At 64.4% G+C, this 20,164-nt stretch overlaps 1 protein-coding gene across 1 annotated transcript in view; it reads right to left on the bottom strand.

The window, feature by feature from the left end:
- Window positions 1-1,577: 1,577 nt before the first annotated feature.
- MICAL3 (microtubule associated monooxygenase, calponin and LIM domain containing 3) overlaps window positions 1,578-20,164 on the bottom strand; it is a 133,284-nt gene continuing 114,697 nt past the window's right edge. Inside the window, exons 36-41 of the mRNA XM_036011128.1 lie at window positions 17,582-17,692; window positions 16,567-16,660; window positions 7,125-7,190; window positions 4,771-4,870; window positions 4,543-4,616; window positions 1,578-4,444 (exon numbers count right to left, since the gene is read on the bottom strand). Of these exons, the coding sequence (XP_035867021.1) occupies window positions 4,260-4,444; window positions 4,543-4,616; window positions 4,771-4,870; window positions 7,125-7,190; window positions 16,567-16,660; window positions 17,582-17,692 (630 nt within the window). The 3' untranslated portion in view covers window positions 1,578-4,259. The remainder of the gene's footprint in view (window positions 4,445-4,542; window positions 4,617-4,770; window positions 4,871-7,124; window positions 7,191-16,566; window positions 16,661-17,581; window positions 17,693-20,164) is intronic.

Genomic DNA, 20,164 nt, shown 5'->3' with positions numbered 1-20,164 from the left:
CCCAGGCTGATGGTGGGTGACAGGGGGACCCTCGACCTGGATCCTGCCCGGCTCCGGCCACCAGCCCAGCGGGCCCCACCCTGTCCAGAAAAGCCACACTAGGCACGGGAGGAGCGGGTGTGCGAGTGTGCGCGTGTGTGTCACAGCACGCATGCCACCTCCCCTTCCCTGGCTGTCCTGGCACCGGGGCTTCTCAGGCCGAGGCAGCCGGCACGGGGGCCGCCCACAGGGCCGGGTCCAGCACAGGGCAGGGGGCGGGGCTGTCACGAAAGGCGGCCCAGCGAGGCAGCAGCAGGGCTCTGGGAGCGTCCCCGCCTCGTCCACCCAACGGGCTCCGCGCCGAGCCCGCGGGCAGAAGGCCTTCTGTGCAGCAGCTACCGAGAGGGGGAGGGCTGCCTCCCACGGCCCGTCCAGTAGCTCAGGAAGTGGAATAAAGCGGCACATCCGCCCAGTGTCTCTTTCCACTCTGACTTCTGTGACGGGAACACAGCATTCAGACGTGGCTGTTTCTTGGAAAGGGAGGACGTGCCTGTGACAGGCCCACCCTGGGGTGCCTGGCCTAAACCCACAGTCCCCATTTCCTGCCACCAGGGTGCCTGAGCGGCAGCCAAACCCTGCCTGCATCCAGTTCCGACCCAGGGGTTGCTGGGAGGGGTAAGAAGTGACCGGGACCCACCACGCAGCACTTCCAAGCGCCTCTTCTTCCCCTCAGGCCCACTCCCCAGCCCGTCTTTCCTTCCAGTAACTGGGGCCAAGTGCACTCACACCAGCCGGCACCGCGGTTCCTAGGACGTGGTATCTGGCACCCACGGGCTCATTCCTCCTCTCTGGGACCACTGGCAGCAGAGCCGGCTGCCCTCCAGGCTGGCGAGGCTCGCTGGCGCCCACCGGTCACCGTGTTGCTCTTGTCCCCGCCCCTGGGGAAGCATCATGCCTTTGGGAGGAGCCCGGTGCTCCTGCCTGGCCAGCGCACGGGGGAGGGGCAGCCGCAGTGCCTCTGCCAGGGAAAGCAGCCCGGGGGCTCCTTGTAGCCAAGTGCAGCACTTCCAGGGGAATCACCTTCCCTCTCGGGGAGTGTCCACTGGAGGCGGGTGATGCTGGCTCCCCACAGCCCGGATGCCAAGTGTCCTTGGGGACGCTGGCGGGGGCCGTGGGCCCCACAGGGCTGGCTCTCAGGCCGGCTGTGTCCCAGGCCAGAGCCAGGCCGGCCTGCAGGCTGCGGGGACACAGGGCCACTCTGGCTTGTGGACTCGCTCAGGGCTGTCCAACCTTCAGCATCTCTGGGCTACACTGGAGGAAGAAGAGTGGTCTGGGGCCACACATGGAATATATCGTGACACGTAATCACAAACAATCTCAGTGTTTTAAGTAAATTTATAATTTTGTGTTGGGCTTCATCCTTGAGGAGCAGCTGCTCACCACCTTGGGCGGAAAACCACGGACTGGAAAGGAGAAAAAGCTGTCTTCCGTAACGGCCTCGCACACACCCACACCCGCCACCATGAAATGGCTCGCACAGGCTCCAGCCCCCGGGGAAGGAGTGGGGGTCCGGCACAGTGACTGAACACACGCCGCACTTCTTTGAAAACATTTATTGCGCATGAAACGACCCACTCCCCTTTGTAGCTCAGTTGTTACTTCAGGAACTTCTTTCTTTCAGCGGACTTCCTGCCCCACCGAAAAATCTCTTTTGGAGGAAGCGTCTGTCACTGCTGGTCGAAGAAGCTGGAAGTTGGCTCCTGGGGCTCGGGCCTGCTGCCGACCCCCACCACGGCGACTCGGGCTCGGGCGGGGGCACTGCAGCCACCCATGGCGTCGGTGTGTCTGAGCTCCCTTGACCTCGGGCATCTCCACAGACGCCCGACCGTTCCCAGCCTTCCAGGGGACCCACCCCTCCGGAGGAAGCCCCGCCTGCGTGGCGTGCGTGCACTCCCAGGGCTGGAGCACACACCATGCCGCACGTCGCCAGCCAGGGCTCTAAACAGACTGCAAACTAGTGGTTACAAAACGGGAGCTTTAAAAAGAGTGTCGTGTGGAGTGGAGTGCTGGGGAGCCCCGTACAGGCTCTTGGGTTTTTAAAGCTTCTTGGCGAAGTCCTCAGCCCCGCTGCAGGGACGGGAGGGAGCCGTGTGCGCTCCAGAAGGGGGCAGCCCGGGCCGGCAGCACGGGCAGACTGCAACACCTCACGCCCCATGGCATCGGGCCACGCCCCTTCCACTGCCCTGCACACGGCGCCCCTGACGTGGGGTCCGGGAGTGGCGTCTCTCCCGGGGCGCAGCCAGGCTCCAAGCCTCCGAGAGGCGGAGGGTCTGCAAAAGGCCACACGGGCGACAAAGGTCCTGTCCTAGGTCCGACCTGATGGAAGGTTGGGTTTTAAAGGTGGAACCTAGAATACCTCCTCGCCCTTTTCTAGAAAAGAGAATAAAACAGAAGTCTGCCGGCCTCGCCGCAAGCAGGGCAGGAGGCAGACCTGTGCGGGCGGCTGGCAGCATCCGGCCACCCACAGGAGGGGCCGGTGGCGCTGGGGCGGCGGGAGGGGCGAGGCAGGCGCTCTGCTCCCCTGTGGTGAGCACGGCTGTTCGCGGTGAGGCACAGTGTGGTTCCCCACGAAGTCCGGGTTCGGCACAGATGCCCGGTCCGCCTGCCTCCAGGTGGCCTGGATGAGCCGCCGGGCTCTGCTCTCTGGACTTTGGCCGCTCTGCACGGGAGTCGGCTGGAGGACCCCCAGACTGGCCTCGCACGGGTGGGTTAGTTCTGTGCATGGCCGAGTGGTGCCTGGCCGCCCTGGGCCTCCTCACGCTGCAGCTGAGCCGTGAGGAATCACCCCTTGTCTCCCCAGGAAGACCCAGGAACTGAGGGGTCTGGCCTGGAGAGACCAACCTGAACCCTGATAGCTCGGCCCTCACTGCTTGTCTCTCTGGTTGGGTCTGAGGCTGGGCGGAGGGAATCCCCATCAGGTGGGCCCACCAGGCACGGAGGAGGCCAGCCTGCAAGAGGGCCCGCCCCCAACTTTCTCCAATAAGCATGCTGCGGGAGGTGAAAAACCCTGGCACCAAAAACAGCGAAGAAGATGGGTTCTGCAGAGCCGGGGCTCCCACTGGGAGAGACAGGCGGCCGCACACTGTGCTCAAACGTCCTCCTGACAGGTGGTGTTGGCATCAGGTTTGGCGCCAGCATGAGGACATGGTACCGGGTGGGGGTGGGGGACACAGAGGCGCTGGGAGCGGGGCCCCCGGGCCGGGGGGACAGGGTGCCGTGAGGAAGGGGAATCAGCAGACGGTGTGACCAGCGCTCGGGCAGCGACCGGGGATGCCCGCCACGCCCACACCAGATGCTAGGTGGTCAGTGTCCCTAGTAAAGATATAAAAAGGAAGTCTTTCTTTTTCAAGTATTAAAAAAATAATCGACAAAAAGAGTCCGAAGCGTCTGAGTGTCTTGCTGGATTGTCAGCTTCATTTCGATGTGCAAACGCAGGAAAACACCAGCAGGGTGACTCCCGCCCGGGACGGCGGCCGCGCCGCCCTGTCCGCGGGGCCTGGTGCGTCGTCGCCCAGGGTCAGGCTTTTCCAGTGTTAAAACAGTTGTGAACTAAAAGCAAAATGCAGCAATACACAGGCCTCGGGCCCAGTCGGGGCCGGACCTGGGGCGTTTGGCCACGTGGAGTCCAGTGTGTGGTGTGGAGCTGGGAGCAGGCCCCTCGTGGGTCCTCCTTGCTTGCATGTTGAACTTGGACACGGGGCCCCTCAGCTTCCCAGCAATGCAGGGCCGGCGGCAGCCTGGCTGGCCGTGGCCCCTTCTGGTCTCAGCTCACAGGCAGCCCCCTGGGCTGTCTCCTTCGTCTCTTTGGTGGCGCTCCGGGCCGTGAAGACAGCCCCCTCCTCTGTGCGGGTGCGCTCTGGCGGCCACCGGCCCCACAGAGGCAGCCGCTTGCTTCCCTCGTCGCCCGTGGCTGCACACGGAGGGGTGCAGGTCCCTGCGCGTCCAGGGGGACCTCGCAGTCCTCGCTTCTCCCGGAGTGTGGCACCACTGCCCTCATGACCTGCACACCCTTGGGGGGAGTCGGACGAGCCTCCTGAAGGAGGCAGAGCCCCTCGGGTAGTCGCCTCCACCGGGCTCCGCTCCGCACAGACGCCTGGCTGCTGCTCCAGAGGCGCTGGACGCCCAGGAGGTGCTGGCCTGCTCGGCTCTCGGCCGGGCGGTCTGTAGGGCCCAGCTGGGTTGGCGGACGCCGAGGACCGGCCAGTGTGTGTGGCGGGCGCTCAGGACCAGTTCAGGCTGAAGCCCTTAGATAGCATGGCGGCCTCCAGGTCCCGGTCCTCCTCCTTCTCCCGCAGCCGCTGCTCCTCCAGCAGGGCCACCAGGGCGTCCCTCTGCTCCACCACCTCCAGCATCTCGTTCAGGATCCTTTTCTCGTCCGACAGCTCCTCCTCTGTCTTCAGGTGGTCTGGGCAGTGGCAGTGGCAGTGGCGTCAGGCCTGCGGGGCGGGAGGCCGCAGCCCCCTGCCCAGCCTTCCCGGGGCGGCCCACCCTTGTCCCTCTTACCTTCCACGGCCATCCGCTCCCGCAGCTCCTGCTGCAGCCGGCTCTGCCGGTCCTCCAGTTCCAGCTCCCGGGCACTGGGAGGTGGGCACGGGGAGGGAGATAAGCAGCAGTGACTCGGGGACCCTGTCTCCTCACCCCCCAAGTCAGGATGGAGCTGTGCTCCTGCCATGAGAGGCACCGAGCTCACCCACGCACCCTGGTGGGCCCGCCCCACCCCCAGGCACTCACAAGATCATCAGCTCCGACTCGTAGCGCACCATGGCGTTCTTCTCCTGCACCAGCCGGAACCACTCCTGCATCAGCTTGGGGTCGTCCTTCTTGCCCATGCCTGCAGGGGGAGGGCGTGTCAGGTGCACCAGGCGGGCTGTCCACCTGGCCAGCAGGAGGCACTGCACTGGGGCAAATGTGCAAAGAGAGCAGAGCGAGATGCTGCCGGAACCGCCCAAGCCAGGTCCAGTTTGCCTGCCGCCCCGGAGGGCACGCCCAGCTGGGGCCTAGCGGAACCTGTGCTTCCCGCTTGTCCTGCCCGGGCCTGGCCCTCGCCCCTCAGGACCTGGCCACCAGGTCCCGGTGGCCCGTCCTGCTCAGTGGTTTCCTTCCACGTGTGCTAAGGGCTGTGCCCTCCTGTTCCTTGCTCATTCACTTGACCTTCGTTTGGCACTGGTGCACACTAAGCCTCCGGACCGAGGCAGGTGTGAGTTTGGGCACCACACTCGGCCTCCTTTCACATTGCCCCTGCTACCCTCAGCTCCTCTGGGTGCTGCCCCCTCGGGGCCCCACCTTCCTCTCGCCCTGCCCAGACACACTCCCAGGGTCCTGCACTGGCTGGGCAGTCCGTCCCAGGCTCCTCGCCGAGGGCAGAGCAGCACCGGCAGACCCCAGACTAAACGAGGGGGCACACCGCTCCGATCCGCCCCAGCACTGTGCTGCTGGCGTCGCCCCCAGGGGCAGCCTGGCTCTGCCCAGCTCGACCGCGGCAGGAGGGCGGACGGAAGACCTAAGGGATCAAACTGCCCAAAGAGGGGAAACTCCTTTCCCTGGGAGCACAAGAAAGCCCCAGTGAGGTGCTGCCCGAAGGCATGCGACAGACCACGTCACTGGCTCCTCAGTGCTTTCAGACCACAAACCGCTCTGGGGCTCTCAGGAGAGCTGGGGGCTCTCTTCTGAGGAAGAGACGCATTTACGTGCACCCAACCACTTCACGCGGAGCCTCGGGACGTCCGTGGGGTCCCGGAGCCTGTCCACCGGCCCGGCTGAAGAGGCAGTAAGACTGGGGAACTTTCCGAGGCGCTCCCTGCTTTAGGGCTGCTGGGCTGGAGGTTCTGTCCTGGGTACGGCCAAGTTCAGAAACACAGGGAGTGCCCGCCCAGGAGGGGCAGCCCTCATGCGCCCAGCTCCTCGCTCACGGCTCTCCTAGAGTCTTCACGCCTGACTCCCTGGCACACTACTGGTCAAAGCCACCTCTCCTCCTACTGTGGTGTTTGCTTGACACCCGTGAGGCCCAGGCCAGTCGGTCTTCCCAAGGGCCTCGCTCTGCAGAGGCAGGGACAGGGGCCACACTTGTGGGGGGGCGGGGGGCAGTGGACTTGTGCACGGTGCCCAGGCGTGCATGCGTGCAGCGGTGCCCTGCGGGGAAGCCCTGACCCTGAGCCCTGCCTGCAGGACCGGCCGAGCCTGCTGCTGTGGAGTGTGTGCTGGAGGGTCTGGGCGCTCCCCCCAACCCCGACAGACCTGGTTCTGGGGCCGGTAAAGCAGCCCACGGTCAGTTCCACGCACCCCTTTCTGAGCGTCTCTGCACAGTGTGCCCGCGTGCCCGCGCAGGGTGGGGCCCCGAGGCATGCAAGCCGTCCCGGGTGACAAGCTGTAAGCGCACCGGGCGGTCTCTCCCGCCTGCCCCCGCCCCCGAATTCCATGGGAGACACCCAAACACCATTCATGAGCTTTGGTAGACACTGTTCACAGCCAATGAGCAAAGGCACGTGGGGAGGGGGCAGGTGAGAGTCAGAGGTGAGCGGCATGAGAGCGGGGGGGGAGGTTAGCGAGGTTAGTCATGGCCACACTGCCCGCCCTCCCCACATGCCTCGGCAACGACAGTCTCATCACCACAAAAGACTTCAGGTCGGACACACTTAGAACACACACACACACTCGGCAAGACACGGGGCAGAGAAGTGTGCTTTGGTGGTGGTTCGGGGGAGGAACTCGGGCATCTGCATTGACCAGTCTTTGAAGGACAGTATTCCTCGACGCCACCGGTGCAAACTGCCCGTGCTCCTGGCCCCTCTACCTGCTGGGCTGGGGACAGAACGGCCCGACCACGAACGGCGGAGCCACGTCCTGGGACTCTCTGCTTGGCCTGGAGGCCCCTGGCTTCCTCCACACCCCGTCCTCCCCTGAGACAGTCCAAGGGATACTGTGCCTTGTCAGAAACTGCCGCACACTCATGGAGTTTGGAACAGGGCTCTCAGGGGTCAGAGAGAGAGAGCGAGAGAGAGAGAGAGAGAGAGACAGCTGGGCAGTGGGTCCCTCTTCCACTAGTGCTACTATGGCTGGAGAGGCGGTGGGGACGGGGGTTACGTTACCTTCCTGGACACAGCAAGGGCAGAAGGAGAGAGGTCTACGCCGTGGAGTCCCGCCACTGGGCTCGACTTCAAAAAGGACCAAACAAGGAAGAGGAGGAGGCGGCGGAGAAAGACACACGGAAGAGGAGAGGAGTGTGGGAGAGGAGAGAGATGGGGCGGGGAGGGGGGACGGTGAAACAAAAACAAGCAGAGGACAAAAAGCATCAAAGTGAGAAAGGAGCAACAGGAGGAAAAGGAAAAATACAAGAAATGGAAAAGCAGAAACAAGGGAACAAAGTCTACACATGAGTTGAGTCCTCCTCCCACATGGGGACGAGGACGCGCAGACCGGCTCGGGGGCGGCTCCCGGTGGGGCTGCTCCTCCTCCCTCCAGTCCTCACTGAGGGGCAGTGGTGCTGGGGTCACCACACAGGGGCCTCCTGAGTTTCGGGTGTTGGGTTTCCTCCTCAAAAACGCCCGAAGCCCCGGGGCAGGTCAGCCGGCCTCTGCGGAGCAGCCTGCTGCTCAGTTTGCCAAAGGTGACCCCGGGCGGCCCACCCAGCCCGCGCCTGCGCTCACAGACACGCATGCTCCGGTGGAGCTGAGCTCAGGCAGGCCACCGGCCACGGTCGCAGCCACAGGAAGCGGCGGCCCTCTGGGACGGCCTGCCCTGCTCTGACAGGTGCGATGCTCGGACCGCCGAGCCGCTCGCCCATGTCCGACTCGCTGTCCCCATGTGCCAGCGAGAGCCACCCCCTTTCTCCTGTTCCTCCCATCTGCACAGAGGGGTCCAGCACCACAGCAGGGAGACTGCCACACTCTGGGCTGTGAGACAGGACACGCCGACACTGACAGCCGTGGACGGGGCGGCCGGGAGAGGCCAGGGTGCAGAGACGCCTCGGGGGCTGACAGCGGACGGTGCCTCGGGGCGGTGGGGGGGGCTCAGCAGGGACCATCACAGAACCACAGGGGCACGCCCAGCAGACACACCCGGGGCCTCTGGGGCCGGCAGGTGAGCGGTGGCTTTACCACGGGGACATGGTGTGAGCAGTGAGCCTGCTCCAGCCACCAGACAGACACACGCCTGGCTCAGGGCCCCTGCTGTGCGGCAGGACAGCCCCCGGCCCCGAGTCTCTCCCCCCACCCCGAGCCCTTGAGTGGCCTCCCCGGGGCTGTGTGTGCGCGTCTGGTTTCGGGTGAAACTCAGGGCTGCAGCCAGAGCTGCGGGTGCGAGTGTGCGAGATGCTGGTCCCACCCAGTGCTCTCGGCAGACACGCCCGTGACCACCGCCTCGAGCGGGCACGGGCACTGCTCCTCTCTCAGCAGACGCGCTGAGCGCTGGACTGCCTTCACCCTCCCCTGCGACAAAAGCGCAGAGCCCGTGCTGCGGACACGCGGGCAGATCCCACCCACGTGCAGGGCACAGGGACGGGACACGCAGGCACCGTGCGGAACCGTGTGCCCGCATGCGTCTCACAGGGAACCGCCTGCAGCTCCCTCCAGCCGGACCCTCAGAGGCCCCCCCACGCACAGAGGAGAAAGGGCCTCGCAGAACATTCAGAGCAGAAGCCGGGAAATGCAGTCAGAACGGGGAGCACTGGGTGAAGCAAGGGTCTGGAAAGCAGCGACAGCGACCCATCACCGAGGCCACAGGCAGGGGCGGAGGGCGGGAGGGCCACCTGAGGGGAGCTGGTGGGCCCACGCCGTGTGGCTCTGGCTTTCTAGACTTTTCTGCGTGCTCTGGAATGTCTACAGTCTACACTAGTTCAATAATCAGGAAATGCAGCCGATAAGGGAGGTTTTAACAAGAAGCCAAGGGGTGAAAACCGGCGGGAAGCTCGAGTCCGACGGGGGTCGTGCACAGCCGCAGCCGCAGCGAGCGTGGGCGGTGGAGGCCCTGGTCGGGGAGAAGATGGCGTCGAGCTCACGGCAAACAGGTCAGGAATTTTAAATACTGGTGTTCTGTTCCTTTGTAACAGCCACCCTGTCTCACCCTCTCAAACCTACTCCACAGTGACTCAGGGACTCGGTCCTGGCGGGGGCTTCCCACCCTCCCTGCCTGGCCGCCAGCGCACCTGGGCAGCGAGCAGGCTGTCCCCTCTGCAGCGGCACGTCCTCCTCGAGGTGACCACTGGCCGTGGAGCAGTGGAGAACTCTGTTAGGAGCAGCGGAGAACCAGTGCCCAGGGAGGCAGGATCTGGCCCGTCCCCGGGGCGGCAGGCAGCCCGGATGCAGCCGGCTCTGCGTGTCACGGGCCCTTCCTGTGTGGCCCCTGAGAGGCCCCGCACCTCTCCTGCGAAGCGGGCGTCCGAGGCTCCCAGAGCCTGAACATGGCCGAGACCCAGGCTCGCCTTCCCGTGCTGAACTGAGAGTCTGCCCCGAAAAGCACCGGGAGAGCGGGGAGGGGTCTCTCGGCAGGTGGCTCCTGGCTGCAGCTGGACAGCCACGCCCAGGCCTGGTCGGGTGGCGCGGTCACCCGCCCTGCAGTCTCCACAGAGGCCCAGCGAGCATGTGGCCTGGCGGGGACTTCGTGAAGCCGGGGCCTGAGCCAGGCCTCGCCCTCCCAGGTGGGGTGCCCACCGCACTCCCACGCTGCCTGTGGCCTGCACAGCCTCGCTCGGGGCGCGGCCTCTCATGCGGCCTGAGGCTGCAGAGCCGGTGGCGGGGAAAGGCGGGAGATCCTCTGGCAACCCCTTCTCTGCACTTGTCTGTTCTGTGTCCATCTTCCTCCGACTTCCTCCGACAGGCTTTGTCTGAGACACTTGACCCCTAGCCCCGCACCCTTCCCCCGCCCTGTCAGCTGACAGGAAACCAACCACCAGCCAAGACTCAGGACTGACTTGGATGTCCACACAAAATGCACGCACACCCAGCCTGACTCCTGTCCCTCTGCTTGTCAGAGCCCCTGAGGCTGGGGCTCGGAGAAGGATCTGGTGTGTTTCTCACGCGGAGGGGTGAGGGTGAGGCAACAGCCCGGATGGGCCCAGCCCAGGGTCCTGCTCTAGCCACAGGCCAGCGTCCAGCCGGTGGCTGGCCCAGCAGGGTGAGGGGCCGACCGGAAGGGAGCTGAGCGGGTCCCCGAGGTCCCGGCCCAGGCTGCTGCTCTTCCCGCAGGATGGCTGGCTGTGGCCAGGGATCAGAGGGCTCAACACCACATACAAGCGTCATGAGGAAAGTGGGCTTTTCACAGGCTGAGCCACCACTTACACCTGCATTTCCGTGTGAAAACACAGAATTCCCCGTTGGAACACGGTGCACCAGCACCCTCTTCAGGCACAACCCCCTGCCCCCTGCCCTTCTGGCACACCGCGGCAGGCCTGGGCACGCACACCTCCCAAACGCCCCAGAGCTCAGGGCTGTCCTCCCAGCGACACTTCGGGGAAACCCCGCTGGGAGGAAGAGGTTCTTTCTCATTTGCCTCCTCTTGGCCTCCACGGTGTGCTAGGTGGCAAGGGGCACTTCCTCCTCAGATGTGTTCGAGGCTCCTCCTCCCTGAGCAGCTAGTCCCTGCGGGCAGCCACACACGGGCCTCGTCTCACCTGATGACTGCCACTCCTCACGCGTGTGCTTGGCGGTCACGCAGCTGTATGCACTGTTAACTGGCCCAGTGCTGCAGCAAGGCAGTCTACCTGCTTCAGGCCACAGACGGCGCCAGGCTTCTGCTCTTCCTAAGGCACGTTGGGGACACACCTGGTTAAATGTGTGGAAAGCTGCCTGCCCGGGGCTCGGAGACTGTCCTGAGGTTCAGGTGCAAGGAGTGGGGCTCTCACGGACTTTCCCTTCTGTGCAGCCTGCGGACAGGAGGATCAGCCAGCTCTGGCCGACCAAGATTGTGCATAACTGTTCTCACTCCTCCAGCCAGGGAGGCTCTGTCTGGGCTCAGCGCTGGTGCCAGGCCTGACATGAGGGCCGGTCCCGAGTCAGGGCAGCGACAAACACTGCGGCCCCACTGAGGGGTCAGGCTGGCTGGGCGCCGGGCGGCAGCGCGGCCCGTCTGCACACAGATGACAGGGCCAAGGGACGCCGTGAGGAATGAAACTGACTACAGAATGGATCTCCAGAAAAATGAACACAAAAAAAAGGAAAAGGAAAAGAAGACAGTACCGAGGACTTGAGACCCAGCACGCCCGTGTGGGCTCACACACACGTGTGCACATCCACGCACAGACACAGGAGAATGCTGGGGAACCACTGGGACCCCAAAGCTCCTAAGCAGAGACAGAGCCAGGTCAAGGCTCAGCCCGGAGAGATGAGCTGGTGCTGCCAACATCAGACCAAAGGGGCGAACAGGACAGGAAGACCCAGAGGGAGGGCAGGGGGCAGCCCAGGGCCCCAGCCAGGCCTCCCACCCGGGGTCGCCGGGGCGGTGAGAGACCACGTCCAGGCCTCGGGCTATATTTCGGAGCCATTTGTGTTCTCTGAAAATTAGGTGTGTGCGGGGTGGGGCCAACGCGGATATGAAGCTGTTTGTATGGAAACATGGTACTACAATGAACAAATAGCAGAAGAATAAACTCTGTTCTGTGTGCTCACAACTGTGAACCACGGAGCCAGCCCAGCGGCGGGCTGTGTGCAGCCTTTCGGGGAGGAGACGCAGGGCCAGAGGAGCGATCAGGGCCCACCTTCCAGGCCTCCACGCTCAGCAGGGTAATTTCTTCCCCCAGATAATGACTCTGGCCAAGAGTCCCAGGGAGGAGCACTGGCAGGGTCTGAAAGGGACCGACCCTGGTCCCGGCTCCTCTGGGGCCGCTGGAGCAGGGCCCTCTGCCCGGGGACACCGGGACGTCCTCTGGGAGGAGCACCTCTCCTGTTTCTGCGTGGCGGTCAGAAGCCACGGACAAGTCTGACTGTCAGGCAGGAGCCACAGGAGCCGGAGAAGGAGCGACGAGACGGCGACAGTCCAGGAGAGGGACTGCCAGGCATTCCGTAGTTCAGGAGACACACTGAGCTTCTTGTTTTAAAATCGATTTCACCTCCCCCTGCAATCTGTTGGAATTCTAAACCTGAAAAGCTCGTAGACGGAGCTCAGGGACAGGGACATGGAAGCAGCCGGTGACACGTCGCTCATGCAACGGGGACAGATACAGCTAAGCCACACGCGGGGGCACTCAGTGAACTGGGAGGGAAGGGTGACTATAACCCCAAAGACATGGGTTTCACAGAGCCTTCCAGGAGATTCTGAATTAAAACAAGACAAAACAAGACAAAACAAAACATTTTCACACATTGAGACTCACTTGGAAGCGACACAAACACCCCCTGGGACTGTTAGGAGGAGGCAGGAGAGGACATTAGAGAAGAAATGGGGTCTGTTAATCAGAGGGGAAGCATCAGCCCTTTTGCAGTCTCGATGGCCACAGGCACGCACGTCCCTGGACAACCGCACGGGCCGGGGGTCGAAGGCAGAGGGCAGAGACCAGTGACGCCCAGCCCAGCCTCGAAGCCAGGAGCCCAGCAGCTCCCTGGGCGGCTCACGGCGGGAATGGCAGAGCCGCGCCCGCACGTTTTAAAGGGACGGTGAGACGGCGGCGGTGGGAAGCGAGAATGGGTCATGCCGGCCAGTTTGAGTCTTAAGGCCGCTTGCAGGAGGCAAGGAGCTGGCTGGGTGGATGGGGAGGCCAGGCTGCCCGGCCAGGGTGTGGGGCTCGCAGGCCCCACTCACCGTGGGAGCGGCCGTGCAGCCGGACTCTAGACAGAGCATCAGATTCCAGGGCAAGGTGGCCCGCGTCTGGAGACGAGGCTTGCGGGCCGGTGTCCCTCTCTTCTCGTACAAATGATAGCACAGGCCCCGACTGCCTCCAAGGCAGGGGCCCTCCCACTTCAGAGGGCCTGGGGGTCCCCCGTGGGCTCTGATTCAGCGGGCCTGGGGTGGGGAGCGGCCACCTGCGTGTCTAACAGGCTCCCAGGTCTCGAGCTGACGGGTGGCCCTGGGGCCCCACCCACAAAGTCAGCCTCGGACAGAGGAACAGAAGGACAGAGGGAGGGCCCTTGTGGCTGACACCTGTCCACACTGCCCAAGGTCAGTGAGTTGGATGGAAACCCCAAGGGGTACTTCCCCTTGCACTCAGGCCTCCCGGGGAAATGTGGGCTTCCCGGTGGATGCCACCCACAAGCTGTGTGGTGAGGTCATGCTGGAGTGTGTGTGTGTGTGTGTGTGTGTGCGTGCTGGATGTCAAACCACCAAAATGGTGTCAGGAGGACCCGGGTGCAGACGCGAGGTTGGTGGGACGGACGAACTTTGATCATAAGAAGCTCAGGTGGCACCTGGCAGCAGGAGCCACTTTCGCTCTTCCCCGGAGCCCATGGGGCGGGGGGGCACGGACCCCTGCTGCTCCTCCGAGCTGGAAAAGAGCCTGTGCTTTGCCCTTCAGTTACCGGGCTGATTGCTTCTTGCCCTTTGTAAGCAGGGACTGAGGAAGGGGAGCTCGGGGGGTGGTCAGAGGGTTAGTGTCAGCAACAGGTGCCGCCATACATACCACCCAGATGCAAGTCGATGAGGCCACTGTAACAAGACTCTCCCCAATAGTCTACAACAGGAACCGGTGAAGACAGTTACTGGACCTGACGACCTGACAGCTGGCCCCCCCGCCCTACCAGCCCCCCCGCAATCCCCCGGGGAGCGCAAGGGACAGAGATGCAGCCAGACGGGGAGCGGAGCGGCCAGGACGCATGCACCTCTCAGGGCACACACAGGGCTGAGCTGCACCCTCCCTGCCAGGGCTGGGGGGTGGGTCACTGACCCACAGGTGACAGCATCGTCGCTGACACCCCCAACGACCAGTGAGGACAGAGGCCTTGGCTTTGTGGGGAGTCCCAGCTCCAGGGGGACTCGGCCCCACCTGGGATGTAAAACACTCAAGGGCAGATCAGAGGCAGCTCCTTCCTCGGCTACTACTAGATGCTCCAGGCTGAGGGCTGGAGACGGGGGCGGAAACACCCTGAAACCGCCCGGCACGGCCTCCGGCCTGCAGGTGCGAAGGCAGCCAGAGCGCTGCGACGGACGCCCGTCTCCACGGACGGGAGAGGGAGTGTTCGCCTGGGCTACAACATGGCTTTCGCTCTGCTCTGTGGGACCCTAGGGCTCTTCCGGTTCCAGGGGTCTTCCGAAGACCCGATTCACAGGTACTTTCAACTCACGCAGACGCTGAAATCAGACACGCCGCGGCCGAAAGTCCGATGTGCGATCTCACGTCCGCCGAAGACCGTCGACTCTGAGCCGTGTGCCGGGGAAAGGCCGTTTCTTCCGCCGCGTTGGCGAGCGTCTTCGTTCCCTGTGACCGTGCCGGGCGGGCGACACGCGTTCCTTCATCCAGTTCCGGCAAGTAGCACACGCCCGCCACTCGAGGTCCTCTGGGCGGGGGCTCGCACGCCACGGCCTCCAGCAGCGCCGGGATGTGCTCACTGCACGCCCAGGCCTTTCTCTGCGTCCCCTCTTCAGGAAGCGTGTGGGCTGCCGCTGGATCCAGCAGCGATTTAAGTGTGGAGGCAGCCCTGCTGCTCCCCGTCACGGCCACCGCCCGTGTGTCTGGAGGGTCCCCACCCCACGTGCGCGGGGAGTAGAGGCGGCCCTCCACCGACACCTGCATTTTCCAGTTTGTATTTGCTAACATTCTAGAGTGATTCTTCTGGAGTTAGACTTGAACTTGTAACTTGGTTTGTAAAAAGGGTTTCTGCTGCTAAAAAACGAGGTTGAAAACCACGGACTTAGATGAAATCCTGGCTGCATGAATTTATGAAAAGGTAATTATCCAAACACCTACAAGGAGGGTTTGGGGGGAATCCTAGGCCAGGCTTCGACGGTGCGCTTCCCCGGTCCCCTCGGCCGCCGGCAGCCTGCGGTGGAGACCCTGCGGCACGCTGCAGACGTGGCTGTGCCAAGCAGGGCGCACCTGGTGGGGGGCCGCCCACCTGCGCCTCAGCAACGGAGTGTGTGCGGGGGAGGCAGGGCGTCTCCCCTGAGCTCGTCTGTGAGCCGTGAGACCCGGGGCGCCTGCCCGCGGAGCGACCCTTCACTCCCTCCTTGGACAGACACCTGGTTTTTTGTGACCTGCAGGGAGGCGCAGAAGGAGGGGTGGGCCAGGCCCCTGCCCGGGGCCTTCTGCCGGGGAGGGAGTGGCGAGGGCGGGGCCTCCCCAGGAGCCCCATCGGCGTGCAGGGCAGGAGCAAGGGCTGGGTGCTGAGCCACTGCTGCACCTGGACGCGGGGGCCAGCTGGCCGGCCGCTGCACAGCCAGGCTCTGGCCCGTGGCTCCACAGGGCCTCGGAGTCTCGCGTTCCCTTTGGTGGCTGAGGCAGGGACTCTGCCCTTGTCCCCACCCGCCACCTGCTCTTCACCCGAAGGTCAGCACGGAGCCGATGGCAAGGCTGTGGTGTCCAGGCCCCCTTCCACGTCCGGGCCCGACCCCCCTGGGGAACGTCTGTCCTAAAGAGCCTGCGTCCAGCCAACCCCAGGCTCCTACGACGAGGCCACCCTCCCCACCCCAGGACCTTGCCAGCGAGTTGGCAGCGCCCCGTTCCTGGCTGTGGTCCCTGGCTCCCCTGGGCTCCCAGACGGCGCGCTGCAGCCCCTCTGCCCCAGAGAGGCCCGTGCCCCTGCAGGAGATGAGTTCCCCGTGCAGAGCGGGCCGAGGCATGCGGCTCTGGTGGAGGCCGACACCAACCAGGCCCCCCACGCCCGTGTCGGGCTGCAGCCGGGCCAGCCTGGCGGTTTCCAGACCTCGTACCGACAGGGACTCCAGACAACTCGGGGACTGCCTCGCTCTCTCCGCACTCAACTGCACGGAGCCCACCCGCAGGCTCCCTGGTGAGCAGGGGGGCTGCCACGCGGCACGCTGGAGATCCTCCCCGGTCGGCAGCTGCCCAGCCCACGGCCCTCGTGGCTCCTGCCCAGCACCCCCTCAGTGCTGGCTCCCCACAGTCCCCGCGCCTGCCCACGGGCCCTGGGTGGCCGGACTGCGCAGGCATCGGCGCACGGCACCCTGCGAGGTGGAGGGCTCTGCGGGGCGTCTGCACCGCTGTGCGCGCCGAGGGCAGCGGGGCGCCAGGGGGCTGAGGACAGCAGGTGGTGAGGGGAGTGGGCGGGCCCTGCCGGTGCAGTTCTGTGATGGTCCTTGTGGCTCGGGCTCCCTTTCCCCACGTCTTTTCTCCGCGAGAAAGTGGCGGGGCAGGGAGGGGGGCAGGCCCAGCGCTCGCCAGCAACAGAGGACGTGGACCAGAAGTCCTTCCTGCAGGCCGATGGCGAGGCCTCAGTCAGGGCGGAGAGGGGCGGCAGGCCTGGGGCCACCCCACACAGATGGGCTTTCCTCCCCCGGGGCCCCAGGAAGCCCCCAGCCTCAGTGCTGCAGGGGCCCAGAGGCGCCTGCCCGAGAGAAAGCGGAGGTGGCGCACAGTCAGCCCTGCCGTGGGGGTGGGCGGTGGGCAGGGGCCTCCCGCAGGAACGCCCGCCCCGGGCGCCCGGACAGTACCTGCTTCCCCACGGAGCGCCTTCTCCACCGCGACCCCCCTCTCCTCCAGGTGCCGCTGCCGCTCCTCCACCTGCTCCAGCTGCCGCTGGATGATCTGCGGAGACAAAGCCACAGGGGCACCGGTCTCTCACCACCTGGCCTTGCCTGGCTGCTGGGAGGAGAGGGACAGGTGCTCCCGTGCGTGAAGGGTGCGTGTGAGCCCTGGCCCATCGGCAGCCTGCACCACGTGTGTGGGGCGCCCAGGCGGCCAGCCCACGGGAGTGGACTGGACTCCTGCAGGAAGGATCGAGTGCGACAGCCCGGGACCTGTCTGATGGTGGCCTCCTCTCTCTGCTCCGGGAAAAAGCAGATCTAGGACAGGGCCACTGGCCGGAGCCTGCTGGCGTGTGTGCAGGGCTGGTCCTGAGCACGAGGGGGGGGGGGGGGGACACGGGGACGACACACGTCCAAACCCCAGCCTGGCGGCCGGCGGCGTCAGGTGCACAGAGGGTGCGCGTGGAGGGACGTGCAGGAGGAGGACCGGCCCGACTCGCGCTCCAGAGGGAGGAGGGCCTGCCGGCGCCTGCGCGTGCTGGCCGGTGTCTCAGTGCTTTCTGAGCACGGGTGACTGTGTTTAAGAACCACGCTGTATTTGGGCATCTTTTAATACTTTGTGTGAATAAATTACGTTTAGTCTCCCCGCCCCCAATCCAGGTGGTCCGGGATCTGGGGGGCCTGCAGACAGGGGCGGGCCATGGGGAGGAAGTCACAGACCCCTCGGGGGCTGACAGGTCGTGGAGCCCCTCAAGGAACTCAGAAACACAGAGCTTGGCCCTTCCCTTTTTCTACCGACAACCCCGCAGAGTGAGGCTCTGTGGGGAGCTGCAGTGAGCCAGGGGCTTGTGGCCCGAGACTCAGCGGCCACCCTCCGGGACTCCCCATCTACCTCTGCTCTGCCCCGTCCTCTGCAGCCTCCCGCGTCGGGGGCTGGGGATGAAGCTGGCTGGAAGGAGGGCGGGGCCCCTCCTGGGGTTACCTGGGCGCGGTGCAGTCGCTTCAGCTCCTCCTGCTTGGCCTGCCTCCGTGCCGCCTTCTGCACGCGCCGCGTCAGCTTGGCGCTCAGCTCCTCCTCCGTGTAAGTTCTCGGCTGGGGAGAACGAGACATTTCTTGGGCCAGGTGCACACAGCCCTGAGCACGTGGCACCCGTCAGCAGGGGCCCGAGAGCCTGGCTCGAGGTCGCAGAGCACCCACGTGCACCATGTGAACACCCCAAGGCTGCAGCCCAAAATGCCACAGGGAGACGCTTTCCTGCAGTGACAGGAACAAGGAGGCTCGGGGACGACAGCCAGGGAGCCGGTGCAACAGGAGGGTCCCCTGTTTCCCGTACAAGGCTGCTCTTCCCAGGACTTTTCTAGGCTAAACATATCGGTAAGATGTTCCCCACACCTCCTGCCTGTAGGAGACACGCAGGCAAAGGAAAATCAGGGTCCCTGATGTTCTGGCTTGGTACCAAAACCCTCTCTCTTCAGATGAGCGATATTTATATGGTTTTTTAAAGAAGTGGCATTTGAATTACAGAAACAGTGAGGCTTTCTACTTTGAGTCTGAGTGAACCCCGAACCAGCTAACAGTCTGAAGAAGGAACCTCAGGGGTGACCCTGCCTGGACCCTGGGGGCTGCCCAGCAGCTGCCGGAAGGAGGGCAGGTGGTGGGGCTGTTTCGGCCGGTGCTGTGGAGTCAAGGCAGCCACTGGCCAAATCCAGCCGACTCCACCAACCAGCAGCCAGGGCCGCTGCACGGGCAGAAGTGGGCAGTGGGGGCGTGAGGCAGTGCCACGCGCCCCAGAGGGCACTGGGCGACCTCTGAGAGGCGGCGGCCAGGAGGGCTTGCCTGCAATCCCAACGCCTTCTTCACGGCCACCAAGAAAAGAAGAAAGGGGGCTTTTCCCAGGAGATGTGTGGGAGGTGCTCAGGTGCAGCCCAGCTGTGCACTCTCGCCAGCTCTGCTCTCAGAGCTCGGGGCTGTGCGGAGCCAACCAGGCAGGCGGCCCCGTGTCCTGCTGCTCTGGCGTCCTGAGCGTGTCCCCTCAGACCTGGGGCGGAGGGCTGTGAGCTCCCGTTTCGGCAGTGCCCGGTCCCGGCAGGCAGCCCTGTCCCCGGCACGCAGGCCGATGCCACCTCATGCTCTCCAGCCGTGACACGCGGCTGCTGTGCGTGACCGCTCCATGCACGCAGGGCAGTTAGTGCGCTGTGGCGGGGCTGAGTGCCGTGGTTAATCACAGACTCGCATGCAACAGTGACCGGCGGGCACGACGAGCTACTACCTTCGGTGCACACGGTCTCCCGGGCGCCAGGGCATGTGGCAAAGATACCGACTTTTAAAGGGGTGGAGACGGAAAACAAAACAGAACAGCAATGACAATCATTAAAAACAGAACACAGAAATGGAGCAAAATCATAAGTTTAAAACAAACACAAAGACCAAAACGTGATTATTTTTCAGAATGTCACGCAGGGCTGGGTGCAGACCCCCGAGCAGCGCCTCCAGAGCCCCACCCTGACTCGGGCCGGCTCCCAGCTCTCCCAGGAAGATGGCCTCCTCCTCACGCCCCAGCCTCCTCTCGTTCCTCTTCAAGCTCCCTCGAGAGTAAGTTAAAACTGCTTAAGTAGGTGGTTATGGATGCCATCGCTCCCTCAGGAGCCCGTCTGCTTGTGGCAGTTTGGATGACTCCTTCCCGCAGGATGTCACAGGTGCTGGGACAGGGCCTGGGGTGGGGGCCGTTGCAGGGATGGACACAGAGCAAGCTGAGTACTGACCCCCGCCCTCTCCCAAAGGTCCCCTCTCCCTGGCAGGGCTCGCCAGGCAGGGCCAGGGTCGCCCCCACTGCCAGCAACCCTGGGATGGGTGAGGGGCACGATTCCTGACCACACACAGTGAAAAGACGTGAAGCAGCAGGAACGACGGATATTGACCAGACAGTTTCAGGCAGACTGCATCCGCTGGCTCTGCAAGCCCTGCGCGGAGCTGCTCAGAGTGGAGGGGAGTTGCAGCTGCCGTCCCCCGCCCCATGGGGCCACCAACCGGTGTGGAGAGCCACAGCCTCAGACGCAGCGTCCCTAGGGCCCCGGGAAGAAGGAGCCACTGGTGGCAACGTTTAAATTTAAGTGTGTGGACCCTGCCTCTCGGGGGACCCGTGTCTCCCACCAGTCACCCGAGAGGAAGAATTCCGTTGCTCGAACACGTCGGTCACGGAGACAGAAGACGGGGTTTCCCCGAGCAGCATCGGGAACCCTCTGACCGCGGCCCGAGGACCAGCACGCAGCATTCACGCCGCAGGGGCCGCGGGTGGCCGTTTTCCAGGTTTTGGCGGGAAGGGGCACAACCCCGGTGGGAGGAGGCAGCGACCCGAGGCCTGAGGCCCCAGAGTGCACACGCTAGGGGCGGGCCAGCCGGGCCGGCACATCTGCAGCCAGCTGGACTGGGCTGCGGTGGCAGCGGTCAGATGTAAATGCGAGTTCTCTCCTGTTGGTAAGGCTATGAGGCGATTTAAAAAAAAATGTATTGTGTCCTGGCTGGTGTGGCTCAGTGGACTGAACAGTGGCCTATGGACCAAAGGCT

The sequence above is a fragment of the Phyllostomus discolor genome, chromosome 11, assembly GCF_004126475.2.
Source record: "Phyllostomus discolor isolate MPI-MPIP mPhyDis1 chromosome 11, mPhyDis1.pri.v3, whole genome shotgun sequence".
Lineage (NCBI taxonomy): Eukaryota > Metazoa > Chordata > Mammalia > Chiroptera > Phyllostomidae > Phyllostomus > Phyllostomus discolor.
Note: the sequence above shows the minus strand (reverse complement) of the source record. Positions and strands in the feature narration are given on the sequence as shown.